We start from the raw sequence: 14,874 nt of genomic DNA on the forward strand, positions 1-14,874 counted from the left end.
ACACATTTTACTTCATTTATTTGAGTTTCATGTAAATATTTTTTTCATTTTTGAATGCTACACTTAATACACATTTACAAACTTAAATATTGAAATTGTCATATCATGTGCTTTCTCTTCCTTCATAAAATTGTTATGAGAGTTTTTTACTCCAGTGGGGCCAATTTTCATGATCTTGCCTAGGGCCCCACAACCCCACGGGCCGGCACTGGATGCCGTTGCCAGGGGTTGGCAACCAAATGTAGTAGGATACAGCCTGCGGAAACACTAGAGAGCAGCGAAAGCAGCAGTGACTCCGAAAACAGCTAAACAAATAATATAAACATTATTACAGAAATTAGTTATCACCCTGAATTGTAATATGTTTGTCATTAATCGTTTTGCTACTTAATGTAACAGTTTTAATCAGTAAATACTTTTAAACCTACTCCACACATGACTCCTGTGTGTTTTAGTCTTTCAGCATTTAGTTGTCAGTGCCTTTGTCTCACACTCCAAATAGCAGGATTGAACAGTAACCAGCCTAACCCAAAATCCTCAAATCCTTTTTTTTATTTCGATAGAATAAATAAAGCTATCCCACTTGTGAAAGAATATTAGACATACTAGACATTGCAATACAAATAATAGATATTGCATAAATATGCAAACGATAAACTGCACATACAGAAACAGAGCAGTATACAATTAACATCAGTTAATGGTAAACTTCTTTCTTGGATCTTGTTTGAATTGACAGGCTATTATAGGCTTGAAATTGAATTTCCTCTAAATGTGTTATCGGCCATGAGGACTGTCTGGTTAGTGAAAATGATCAAAATATGATTTCATCAAGTAAAAGTTAACCTCACATGGTAATTTGTTTATTTGAACAACAACAAAGGGAAAAGAATGCTACCGATCACAAATGGAATGTTCCATATTTTTTTCTTTTTTTTGGCCTACCTATGAATTGTGAGGCATTGTTAACTCTTACATTCTAATTGCATGTACAATCAAGGCATCATATGAAAGCTTATCTTCCACTCTTTTGAACGATGTGCTCAGTTTATTTCTAGCATAAAGTATCAGGGAGATATGCTTTAGGATTCATGAATATAATTAAACCTTTTTAGCATGTTTGGGTGATTCCGGGAGTTAAAGCAGAATTTGAGGTAGGATTGTTTTGACCCTAATTACAAGTTTCCAGCAGCTTGTTGACCGGGTTGTCCACCCAGGTTGTGATCCTCAGACATCATAGATTTCATTTTTATATGACAACCTTTTACAGCAGCCCATGTCTGATTTCCTAAAAACAGGTGTTTTGCCCCCTGGGTAAAATATAACCATACAAAAATACATTTTGTGAATGTATCACAAAAATAAAAATAGAAACATACAGATAAGTATTCAGAGTTGAATTATAATTGTGGAGGGTTTGCATTCTTTAAAAGGAGAAAGGAAGTAGCAACGATATAGTCTGAACATAACAGATGGGAAGTTGAATATGCTGATGCTTATTAAAATGATCATTACTGGCATGCAGAAAGTAGACTAATTGTTCAGTGGTGATCCATATTCCACTTCTCACTTCAACAGTTTGCATAAATGTCTTCGTAGGAGAGATTATGTTTGAATGTGCTTTCAGGGTTAACGGTGCAGGTCTCCTTACTTTCATATGTATTTGACTGAAGCTGATGGCTTTTTGTTGCACTTGACACATTGGCATAAATGTCCTGATCTTGGTTTGTTTCCTGAAATGCATTAATACATGAGCTGTGAACTTGTACTTACTCTGTTAGCTTTATGATAATTCACTCACAACATAACATTGTTCTGAAAGCAATGAAGCACTCATCATGTGTAACACTGCAGTATTAGCCCAGTTTCAGTGCGCTGTAAAATAACGGTAATCTACTGTGTTAATTTACAGCTCTCCTTTCTGACAGTATGTTACCGTAGAAATACCATGGAAGGTAACTCATATCATTTTAGAAACCGATTGCTTCAAACAGTTCGAGTTTTAAAACTTTATACTGATAGGACTGTGAACTAACTTCATTTGAGTCCACTGATAACGAATATCTCAATATAAAACTGCAAACATAATGTGTAATAGTGAATTAATTAAACTTTAACTAAAATCTTTGCGGTTCGTATTTAGCGAACAAAAGCACACATGTATGTGCTAAAGTACTTAGCAAGGAGATTGTCACTGCATCAGCAACTACACAGTTCCTGCTTTTAAATAAAGCAACAGACAGCAAAACATCAGTGTTTCTCTGCTCATCTTTGACTGAACCACAGGCTCTACTCTCCAGCACAATGGTGACCCACAAAACGAATTAATTACACTAACAGATCTCTCCTGTATCATCTTGAGCAAAAACACATAAAACACTTCAATTTAATATTTACTCTCCTTTTCAGTTATTGACTTCGCATAACTTTTTTCAATGAACTTTCACTAATATTTCAGTGAAATTAACCTTCCGTTTAGTAAAGCTGATTTTTACGGTTTACAGTATGTTACTGTTTTTCCTTGATTTTACGGTAATCTACTGGCAGCTGTGGTTGCCAGTAAATTGCTGTTGTTTTTTACAGTTTGATGCCGTAAATTAATTTACAGTTGATTACCGTTAAATTACGCTTCACTCTGTTTTTTATTTTATTTGACAATTTTAACCCTTTTAACCCCAGTGCAAAATCTCCAGTTTTAAGTGAACACTTGTGTGTCCACACTACAGTGTTGAAGTTAATGATATTATTCAGTGATAATTAACTGATGACTGAACATTAGTGATGAACACCTGATGTTAACAAGCAGAACCACTGAAAGACAGAGGAACAACAAGAACAGAAAAAAAAGCGAAACACAAGAACTAAAACTGACTTCCAGCTACAGAAGACATTAAATCTCTCAAGACCTCAGCAGAGGATTAAACAACTCCAAAAAACACCATTACCAGCTTCACTTATTACTAACAAGATTGACTTTATTTTTCATACATCTACAGAAATTCCTATTGAGAATTAACAGAGGTTTAGATGTTGATTTGTTTAATTTGACGTCACCAGTATGGAGATCAGTGTTTGCTTTAGTTGGGCTCTTGACCCTTGACTTTAACATACATTTTTTCTTTGGCTGCTGTAACTGTGTGTTTTTAAGACACATTTGTTGTGGCAGAAACAAAACCAACAAAAAAGAGATCAGGTGTTGCTGGTTATGTTTTGATTTTGACGTCATCATGATGTTTGGATCACCGATCTTATCCTGTGTCTAATCCCCTATCAAAAATGTGTTGTTTTAATGCTCCTAATTTTATATTATTACACAGTGAAACTATAGCAAAAGATCAAGCAGAACTGCGCAATCAGTTATGAAGGATTTAAAACTCATCATTCACTAAATTTTTTGAACTACCGCTTCATTTAGACACACACAGACATCAAGAATCAGCCAATGAATCTCAACAATGGTGACAATCAACAAAAAAGATAACATCAACGCTGAACATCACAAAACACACAACTAAAACTCAACACAAAACCAACAGCAAAAATAAAAGCAAAAAGTACAAATTAAAGCAGCACTATGCATTTTTTTAGCTTAATTTGAACAGCTTCGGAGTCATTGGAATGGTTATATGACATTTTTCGGGTTGAATGGTGGTCGTCTCGCACCCCCCCTGAGTGCCTGTGAGCCGAAAAACCACACTTGCAACTTTGGGCCGGCCTCAGCATCAGGAAGTATCGCGTGATATCAGGTCTCGCGATGTAACGAATTGCTTTACGGCACTGCATACATACACTATCTAAACATTTATTTGCTAGCCTTCTGTGTATCATACATACCTCAGTGGACATGGCTACGTGCGTTCACCGGGTTCTTTGAAAACAAATGCACATGACCAGCGGGAGAAGATGGAAGGGGGGAGAGTCGCCAACGAGTTTTGACGACATTGTTGTCAAATATCTATTTCGAAGCTGTAGGGGGAGCTCTATAGAGAAACCCGCGAGCAAAAAGCGAATTGGCAAAGCTGCATAGTGCTGCTTTAAAGAAAATATCCATACAATTCAGCTGCATAATTTATTCATGCCACAATGCATGCTGGGAGTCATGGACGATTTTTTTGTACTATGCTGGTACCCATCATGCATTGCAGCATTAAACTTTTGATTGTCACCATTGTTGAGATTCATATGCCGATTCTTGATGTCTGTGTGTCTGGCTGATATAGTAGTTAAAAATGTTCAGAGCATTAACTGTTTTTTAAATCCTTCATATTTTCTGGTTGTCAAAACTATGATAGATCTCCATCTGTAAAATCACAGTGACACCACAATCAAAAATACAAAACATCACCCATATAAATACATTAGACAATAAATGAGATCAGTGAATCTGGCCACTAGGTGATGATTGTGACTATTAACAAACACTGTCATCTGATCCTGATTTCTTTCAGCTTCGTTGCCATAGCAAATGTATTTTAAACACGCAGTTACAGCAGCCAAAGAAAAAACTAATGTTCAACAGTCAAGGGTCAAGAGCCCAACTAAAGCCAACACTGATCACCATGGTAACATCAAATGGAAATAAAATCTAAACCTCTGTCACCTTTTAATAAGAACTTATGTAGATGTCTGACAGAAATAAAGTCAATCTGGTTAATAATAAATCAAGCTGGTGATTCTGTTTGTGGAGTTGTTTAATCCTCCTCTGCCGAGATCTTCAGAGATTTAACGTATTTTATCTTCAGTTGATTTCATATTTTTTCTGTTCTTATGTTCCTCTTTCCTACAGTGATTCTGGTTGTTAACAGCAGGTGTTCATCAGTCTCCAAATTAACTCACTTGTTTTCATTCACTCCTTCAAGTGGACTATATTAGTGAACTAATATGGAATAGTGAATGAGGGTATAGTGTGTAATTTGGAACACAGCCACTGAGTGTCATCTTTGAGCGCTGTTAATTCACAGTATATTCCTGTAGGCTACTTTCTCGAAAAACGCCAAATATCACCCAGAATGCATTTTTTATACGGAATATTGCTGTTTAGTTTAATGGAAAACAGCTTGTTACTGTGAAAATTTTGCCGTTTTTTACAGCAATTATTTACAGTTGTTTGCCTTGCCCTTAAAGACCTCAAACTGAAGTTTTGTAACTTTTACAGTCAAATTTACAGTCTATTTCAGAAAACAAATGGACTAAGAATAGTGAAGACATGTTTTATCTATCTAAATCACTTCATGAGAAACATATCAAGATACTTACACTTTTGTGTGTTTTTTTGCACCTGCATATACCAAAAAAAAAAAATTATTATGAATAAAACATTCTCATTTCTCAAATAATGTATAAAATATTTTATATCATTTAAATTTCTAGCAGGATCCTACCTTCTGTAAATCAGAACAATAGGAAGTGCAAATAAAAGCAATGAGAACAGTGCCAAAACTGCAAGGAAAGCAGTGAATGATATGCCTGCAAAAACAAAGAGAACTGACAAACATGGCTTTTGTTCCTGTTCATTTCAGTAATGACAGTAATGTATAAATATGGTGAATCTGTACAGCAGAGTTCCTCAAATCCGGTCCTAGAGGGCCACTGCTCTGCAGAGTTTAGCTCCAACCCAAACAAACACACCTGAACAAGCTAATCAAGAGCTGTGTCCCAGTTCACAGGCTGCGTCCTTCAAAGGCCACGAAGATCAGAACGAGCGTTGTTAAATGGGACGGTCTAGCCTACGGAGGATTGTTCTTGACGCCTAGCAATTGTGACATCTGCTGTTGATGAGTGGCAGTGGCAGTAACATTTGTACTGGACTTTTTTGAAAGTTATTTTAAAGGGGATGTCTAATACTATTTCACGCATTCTGACATATTGTTTACACTGTTAAAGGGACTATGTGTAGCTTTTTAGGTATTTTATTATCTAAAATCAATATTTTTATTCATAAATATGCCCTCAATGGAGTACAAATACCTATGCCAATGATAAGACTAATCCTCATAAACGAAGAATTTATTATCTTTATATACATGGGACGGGTAAGTCCACGGAGGCTTCCATGCATAGTTCCGCCATCTTGAAAAACTATAATAGCAAAGAGGGACAAAAAGTACTAGGCCAACGCGTTTCCACAACGCGTTTTCGTTCAGAGCCAGCGTCACGTGACTGAAGCCAGCAGAAGTGGAGGAGCAGAGCAGTGAGAGGCGCTTGTCACTGCCGCGGCAAGTTTAAAAGGCTGCACTGCACGGTTATTTATACACCGTTCATTCATACATATGCTGAGTCACAGGATAAGAAGTCCTCGTCGTCGAAAAAGTCCCAAATAGACCGTAAAAGGAAACGTGACCGGAGATTACAAAAACAAGGGTTAATGTCGGGATAGCTAATGCAGGAGAAAGCTTTCAAAAGAGACGCTGAAGTTTCCTGCTTTCTTCTCGACAGGTAAGTCAATGTTACGGTCTTAATTACAAGCTTTTTTTTTCATTGCTTGGTTGTGTACTTTATTACCGTATATACCCGAATATTAGACAAGGTTTTTGTCCTAAAAATAGGCTGAAAAATGGGGGATCGTCTTATATTCGCGATATAGACAAAATCACGGGGGGAAAGGGAGAAAAAACAACGGAATTAATATGAAATAGTGACTGAAACGCGACCCATTAAGACAAATGATTTCGGCTATACTTGCATGTAAAATTAGAGAAGCAACATAATATCTGTGTTTAACTGAATTAAAATGCTGCTCCTCTCTGCCATGCGAGACGCAGAGCGAGAGAGAGAAACAGAGAGAGGTGCACGCGCGAGACGCAGAGAGAGAGAGAGAGAGAGAGAGAGAGAGAGAGGTTTATATAAATGTATTCATACATTTGTTTACTGATTGATTTATTGAATGTATTGATTATCTGTGTATGTAATGTCCATTTATGTAATGGCCAATGCTTTGGCAATACTGTACAAGTCATGCCAATAAAGCTCATTTGAATTTGAATTTGAGAGGTGCGCGCGAGACGCAGAGAGAGAGAGAGAGAGAGAGAGAGAGAGAGAGAGAGAGAGAGAGAGAGAGAGAGAGAGGGGGGGTGCGTGCGCGAGATGCAGAGCAAGAGAGAGAGAGAGAAAGGCGCGCATGCGCTGGAAGAGAGAGAATGAATTATCACTGCAATTTTCAAATAAAATTCTTTTCTGTTAAAACCAGATTTTAAAATCAGATTTAATAGTTAATGTTTTTCACAGTCAGTAATTTTTTTCGTTGTTTCAGTTTGTTTTAAATAACAAACCTGTTCACCCAAAGAAAAACTCGAAGTGCTATTATAAGACATCCTGTCATAGCTTTTTGGTACATAAGGGCTACCGTAGATGCAACGCGCATTTGAAAAAGTGAGGCGCTAGAGAGCATTATATGTTTGAATGCAAAATACAATTTCACCACTAGATGGGAGAAATTCCTACACATAGTCCCTTTAAAGAGTTGGATTCTCATGTTAAACATGGCCAAAGTTTCAAAAAACGTGTTGGACGTATGATGGAGTATTTCAGTGCCAAATTCTCTCCTTCAGGGTTCGTATAAGTTTCGGAAAGTTTTTTTGCGAGTATGGCCCTGTATGGCGTCATCAAGGGTGGAATTCCTTGTATGGGCACTTCTCCTGGAAGAGCGTGCGCACACATCAACCAGGGCTGCGTTTCCCAAAAGCAACGTAAGCCTAAATTGATTGTAGAACAATTGCCACCAATGGTCTCTACGATAAACTTAGGCTCACAATACTTTTTGGAAATGCAGCCCAGAGCAAGAGCAACGCCCATCAATGTGCTTCGTTTGTTGCTCGAGAAATATTTGGCATTTCGTTTTTAGACCACAAAATCAACAATGTCATCAAAGAGTGTTTTTGGTTGTGAGGGAAAGACAATCTTGTTCAGCTTCCCAAAGAACCCAGCGTTAGGGAAGCAGTGGATTCAGTTTGTTTTTCCGGGGCAGCAACGGAGTTGTGTCAAGTGTGTTTCGATGGCACAACATTTTGGTGACGAATGTTCTATAGGCCCAGTTCGACCCTGAATTTGCAGATCGTCTGAAACTGAAAGGCGGTGCGGTCTCAGCGATACAATATCCCGGTCATGAGCCGGAACTACAGGCGGTAAAACTGCATCAAATGTCTGTTTTGCTGGCAATCGGCAATCAAAAGTTATCCAGGGAAAGTGTGACGATGTATTGTGTGTGTTTAAATACATTTGTTTAGCTGACCACCATGAGTGTCCATTTTTTTATTTTAAAACCAGTCCGTGCTTGTGACTCTTTAGCTCCGCCCACGCCACGCCTCCAGGAGCTCGACTGTTTTTGGAAAGAAACGGTACAGCTGTATCTATCTTTTATGAATCTGATCAAACTAAAGACTCTTCGGAGATATGAAGGATTCAATACTACTCTATAGGTATTCAAGATTTACATGAGATTGGCAGAAACTGTGTGTGTTATATACCCTTTAAACTGTCTGAAAACAAAACAGGGTCTAAATATGTTCACCATGGTCCATTTCTGTCTATAGCAAAGAGTATAAACTATATATATAATCGCATCTTAGTGAGATATGTCAACATTTGAACTCCTTTAGAGTTTTTTTTGTTCTATTTTTACATTTGCATCATTAGATATATGAGTAAACTGAAACCCAATGCTTATGTTTAAAAGTGTAATTCAGCAAATTCTCTCAAAACAATCCTGTCGTCACCAGCGCATAAAGAGTTGTATCCTTCATTTCATTGGAAACGAAGGACGCATTAGGAGGCCGCATCTGAAGGAGCCTTCGAATTGGGACAGCCTTCGTCGCGTCGTAGTGAAGTAATAGCCTTCGAATGCGACCTGTGAAGGATGCAGCCTCTGAATTGGGACACATCTGAGGTCTTTAGAGTAGGTACTACTAGATACTAGGAAAATTGCAGGTAGGTGAGATTGAGTAGGATCTGAACTAAACTCTGCAGGACAGTAACCCTCCTGGGCAGGATTTGGGGAACCCTGTTCTACCGCCTCAAGCACAGACTGACCTGGGACAGTGATCTGTAGGATTGTGGAGTTCCCTGCACCATGTAGGTTCTGTGCCTCACAAATGTATTCCCCACTATTATTATGGGTCGCAGTAAAGGAAAGCACACGCGAGGCACTCACTCCTTCCACTATACCTTCCTTCTTCATGAACCACCTGTGGACCGCTGGAGGGTTGGCATTACTTTGGCAGGTAAGGGTTACATTATCACCAAGCCAGACTGAGCCTGTACCAGAGATCTGTGTTTCCTTAGGAGGATCTGTGGGCCAGAAAGAGAAGAAACTGAGTATTTTCATAAAAAGAGAAAAGCTGCAAACTGTGTTGGGTTAAAACCTCACACTCCACATTGAGGATGATGGTCTTGTGGCTGAGCAGGGGTTTGTCCTGTCTGTCTAGCAGATGGATGGAAACACAGTTCACTTTCAGCTCATGATGGTGGATCGATGGGACGAAGTTCAAAATGGCAGAAACATTCTGTGTCCCATCAGCATTCAGCTGTGTCCATTGTGTTATGTTCCCACCAAATGCAGGATCCCATGTTACATTTGGAGAGTTACTGGGGCAAGGCGCTGGAACAGTGCAAGTCAGATTCCCCACCTCACCCTCCCTGAGTCCCGGCACAATCACATACGGCTCAGGCAACGAATCTATCAGGATATGGAGAGGAGAAAGAGTGATGGTAATGGTATTCATTTGTATAGAAACTCTGAGCATTTACAAATAATTACACTTTATTTCAAGATGCCCTTGTTAACATGTAATTAGGTAAAATTACAGTTTTTTACAGTTGCTATAGTATACATTTCTCAATTAATTGATAAGATAACAGTAATTGATAAAAACTTTTGGAAAACCAGAACTCAGACGTGTCTGATCTAGTTCGCAGCTAAGAACAGCTAACATAGGAAGTGTCTGTGTGAATGACGTAAAGAAAACTTTTTGTTTTTCCATATCGTGACGTATCATATGCCAGCATAAGGCGCCAAGGGAAAGTCTTTAAAGACGCTGATTCATTCAGTGACAAACCAAGGGTAGGGATGGGCAGTATTTAAAATACCCTAGGCCCATTTGAAATACAAAATTCTATTTAATAAAATTTGTATTTAAATACATTTAAGTTTAGTATTTTTGTGAAGTTAACCTCTTTATTAGGCTACTGATTTCCTGAATCAACTAGTTCATTCACTTGAGCTGCAGCTGCAACCTAGCATAGGCATATACAGTACTACACAGAGAGATAGATATATGGCTGGAGATTTAATTATTTGTGTAATTGTGTATATTTTCATATGCAGATTATTGTTCCCTACTTGAGTTTGAAAATAAAGCTTATTCCATTGAGCACAGGGTGAGAGCATTTTCTGCATTAATAAGGATGTGAGAATGTCATGAGGAGAAATAAAAAAAAAACTAGTATAATTATTTTTTTTATCCAGAAAGCTTATATAGTTTGATAAGTTTTTTACCTCTAAATTATTAGATTTTATAAATAATTTTAATATAAATAAGCATATTCTTCACATTATTTAACTTAAATACAAAATAACTCAATGCATAACCCTGGTAAATAACAACGTGATATTTAATGACTCTTGCCACTAGATGGAGCAAATGAACTGTTCCCCTGGATCCGAAAGTCCCATTTAAAGTCGGTTTGCTTCAGTGTGCATTCATGTAGACTATATATTTAGACATTACAATTTATTTTTGTTTTGGAAATATGTGGGCATTTTAAGCATGTTTTTTTTTGTGTGTGTGTGTGTGTGGGGGGGGGGGTTGTTGTATTTATACTGAAGTAGTTTATTTTGCAATAATTAAAGTCAGTAAAGTGGACAGCATGGATTTACAATGCAGAACAACCCACCCCCACACAAATGAAAAATGAAAGGTGAAATTATTAACAGCATTTTTGGAGCTTAACAGTTTTTTTATATTCTGAATGAAAATCAGCATATTCAAATATTCTTCGAGGTTTTACTCATGCCTTCATTTGTGTGTGTTTGCTCTGGATTATTTTAGACAAATAAAATAAAAATAAAAATCACCATTTTCTCATTCATTCCTATGGGGGTCAAATTGACCCGCGAGGGAAGGATTTGGTAGCCTACTATTTTTATTACAACCAATTTTATTGTATTACAATTTTTGTGTGTATTCCACGTTTAAGTGTGACAAAAGTCCTAAGGTCTTGGACCACTCCGATGAACACTCAATTCATAAAAATGTTAACATTTCGGGTCAAAACGACACAAACAAAACACAACTATGTGTTTTGGGAGCAAAAATACACAAAATTAGTGGCAATGTTTGACCTAAAATGTAAGTTGCTTATAGCTAGGCTACTATGTGTCCCGTAAAACTCTGAACATTTTTCAAAGATGTGATGCCACAAACCGCTTAAACTGAAAAGTAATGTCTGATTCTTCCTGGAACATTTGCACTGCCTTACCTGACACATTTATCTGCACAGCTGTAGTTGTAGTCACACTAAAGCCCTCAGATGAAATCCTGAAGAAGTAGCGATCTGAATGCAGGCTGGTGAGATTCATCATGACAGAAGTGCAGTTTTTCTTTCGTAAGTCCCCCACCACCTTTATCAGAGGTTCCTTCTGTCGGTGAGCGTTGGTAAAAGCCTCTGTATCGTAGAGTGACCACAGAGATCCTCGTCTCCAGGTTGCGTTTGGTGAAAGGTCAAGATATTTTTCATTCTTCGTTGAAATTTTAAATCGGCAGGGAATCAAAAGGCAGGAGCCGCTGGTGGCGTTTAGGGTTTTGGGGACCGACATTGTAATGTCATTACACCGAGCAGCTGGAATACAAATGTGCTATAATGAAATGTAATAAAAATCTATAGGCCTATATATACATATATATTTGGACAATTATGCCACAATTAACAATGTATACTAGGCTACATGTATGCATTATAGAGACTATATAGCCTAAATTTATTTGAAAGAAAATAGCACGTGAACACTTTTCAGTCAACACATTTACTCAATGAAGCTTGTTAGGTTTCAAAATGAACTTTCTGGTTGTCACAATAGAGCACATGTACACTTCATATACACTCTTAAAAATAAAGGTTTGGCATCTTTGGTTCCATGAACCTTTTTGGAACCTTTAATTTTAGGAGTCTAAGATAAACATGCATTAATGAACTAACAATGAGCAATACATTTGTTACAGCATTTATTAATCTTTGTTAATGTTAGTTAATAAAAATACAGTTTTTCATTGTTTGTTCATGTTAGTTCACAGTGCATCAACTAATGTTAACAAACTTTGTTAACTTTTTATTTTAATAATGTACTAGGAAATATTGAAATTAACATTAGTCAAGATTAATAGTTGGAGAAGTATAGTTCATTCTTTGTCCATGTTAAATGTTAATGTTAACTAATGAGACCTTATTGTAAAGTGTTATTTGTTTGCATTATTTTTTTGCTGATCTAAATGAATTTCAGACATTTTCAAGTATGACATTAGTGTCCAATTTCTTTTCTTTTTTTCTTTTTTTTGAGGTTGAGGTCATTGTTAGTTCAATTATATTCTTAATGAAAACATAAAAAAGACCAACCTGATAGAAAGGTGCTGAATACAAGAAAATCCACAGCAATCATTCTGAGAATCACCTGATGTGTAGAAATAATGAAGATTAAATGTAGCATCTTTTTTATAGTCATTTGTCTTGACAGTTGTAACAGTTTACAATTAAATAATTTCTAATTTAAAACACATTTGATAGTTTACCTCAAATAGATTTTCATGAGACTACAGCGACCCAGATAAGAGTGACCTTTACTGTGCACGTTTTTCTCATTTGAAGCAGAAAAATACGTTGCAAGCTCTGATCGAGATATTTGATAACGCCTTCAATGCAAAAAGCAGAAGTAAATTTTTTTTCTAATTTATTTCATTTCATTTATGGTTTCAGCCAGGACTTTGGTGTGCATAAAAATCAAGAGTACCCAGTTAAAGAAATGAAACCATCAGAAAGAACAAGAAACCAAGAGATGAATGAAAAGAGAAGGATGGGATGAAAAATAACCTAATACAGAGGAATTTGTTACATTGTAGCCAAATCTGTTATTGTTTCTACTGCAGATTAATAATTCATAAATTCATACTGTTGCAGTGTTGGTGATTTGCTAACTGTTTTAATATTTTTGTCTAACCTAATACCCTGATCTTGCTCTTGATGTTATAAACTGTTAAGATATAGCCTATAGTCTCAGACTAAAATACACGTTTGAGCTGTTTTAACTGAAAGCAACTTGCACTGACATATCCTAAAATATGTCACTGCTATTGTTTTGTCTCAAGATCCACATCAGTAACGTTTTTATCTAAGGCACTTAAATGCCCTAATTGAACTAAGGCCTAATCCTGGCTTAATCCTTGTTTGTGAAACCGGTCTTAAAGGTTTTTGAATTATGACAAAACAAACAAACCAACAAAATCCCTGCTGTGGTCCTTGTGGCATTGGCTCTTTTTTTTATCACACTTTAAAAAAAAAAATGTATGGTTTGTTTGTATTGTGCGTTTATGCAACCAAGAAAATGTGAAGTAAAAAAACAAATCGTCCCGTTCGCCTGTGTGAGGAGATCTTTCCTCATTGGCACTGGCCAGGGAACAATGTCCATCATCTTCGCCAGCTCTGGAAACCACGCTTGGGTTTTCCAGAGGGGGGCTACTAGAAGGACTGGGCATCCACTCTCCTCGATCCTCCTCGATCCATCCTCGATCCGTCTGATGACCTGAGGGATCATAGAGACTGGTGGGAACGCATATAGAGGGCGTCTGGGCCAGGAATGGGCCAGGAATGGGCCAGCACGGCCCTGCTCTTCGAAAAGAACATTGTGCAATGAGTGTTGTTGAGGCGAAGAGGTCAAACTCTGCCTTGCCGAATACACTCCATAACAGACGAACCGTCTGTGGGTTGAGAGACCACTCGCCTGGGGGAGTGAATGCAGAAAATGCAGGTTGCAGAGAATGCAGAGAGAATGCAGGTTGGCATGCGACCAAAGGAGGAGATTTCTAGCCATGACGTATGGTTGCCTGATCTGAGGCCGCCCTGGTGATTTATATAGGACACCACTGACATGTTGTCCGTGCGGACAAAGACATGGTGTGTCCTGAGATCTGTCAGAAATGCGTTCAGGGCCAACCAAACTGCCCTCATTTCCAGGGAGTTGATATGTAAGCTCTTCTCCGGGCTCAACCAGAGGCCAGAGACAGATTTGCCCTCGGACAGCGCTCCCCAACTCTGGTTGGAGGGGTCTGTGAAAATTACCTTCCTCCTGGCGGCCACTCCCATAAGCACGCCCGACTGGTACCAGTTCTGGGCTTTCCAGGGAACCAGAGCTCTGATACAGCGCTGGTTCACCATAATGTGCAGGCCTCCTGACCACCACGCATGGGCTGGCACACGGTGCTTTAGCCAGTCCTGAAGAGGGCGCAAATACTGTAATCCTAGCTGGAGTACTGACAATACAGTGGCCATGAGACCAAGAAAGACTCTGAAACTTTCTGGATAGATGACAGTGTGGTGTGTGCGCGAGCCACACGATAAAACACTGTATCCGCGCCACTGATCGCAGCGGCAACGAGCACTTTGATCACTTGGTTTAAAAAACACATATCAGTGACATGATGGGTTTTATCTTCTTTCAGGAGATTTTGGGTAACTGCACAACTGACAGATGACTTTGAGCGCACCGCCAAACGGTGTGTGTGTGTTGTGTGTGTCTTGTGTGTGTAACCATAGCGACAAAACGACCAACTTTCGGATCCTGCACTTAAGCCTATAATTTCGTTTTTAAAAAATTAATTATGTATTTAAAAGTTG

At 38.0% G+C, this 14,874-nt stretch overlaps 1 protein-coding gene across 1 annotated transcript; it reads right to left on the reverse strand.

Annotated features, from left to right (window-relative positions):
* Positions 1-535: 535 nt before the first annotated feature.
* On the reverse strand, positions 536-12,652 carry LOC308695132 (myelin-associated glycoprotein-like). The gene is made up of 7 exons (XM_081373116.1): positions 12,604-12,652; positions 11,473-11,832; positions 9,362-9,670; positions 9,025-9,282; positions 5,382-5,466; positions 5,257-5,278; positions 536-1,733 (listed from the first exon to the last, which is right to left on the reverse strand). The coding sequence occupies exons 1-7, from the start codon at positions 12,644-12,646 to the stop codon at positions 1,572-1,574; spliced, it is 1,239 nt and encodes a 412-aa protein (XP_081229242.1). The 5' UTR covers positions 12,647-12,652; the 3' UTR covers positions 536-1,571.
* Between the last annotated feature and the right edge of the window lie 2,222 nt (positions 12,653-14,874).

This window comes from Scardinius erythrophthalmus (genome assembly GCF_964197995.2).
Source record: "Scardinius erythrophthalmus genome assembly, chromosome: 8".
Lineage (NCBI taxonomy): Eukaryota > Metazoa > Chordata > Actinopteri > Cypriniformes > Leuciscidae > Scardinius > Scardinius erythrophthalmus.

What these genes read in the sequence shown, in the direction of transcription:
- LOC308695132 (XM_081373116.1), bottom strand. Translation starts at nt 12,646, where the DNA reads ATGATTGCTGTGGATTTTCTTGTATTCAGCACCTTTCTATCAG. An exon ending in CATCATCCTCAATGTGGAGT is followed by an intron (nt 9,283 to 9,361) that starts GTGAGGTTTTAA and finishes TCTGGCCCACAG; the next exon opens with ATCCTCCTAAGGAAACACAG. An exon ending in CCTACAGATCACTGTCCCAG is followed by an intron (nt 5,467 to 9,024) that starts GTCAGTCTGTGC and finishes TTGTTTTTGCAG; the next exon opens with GCATATCATTCACTGCTTTC.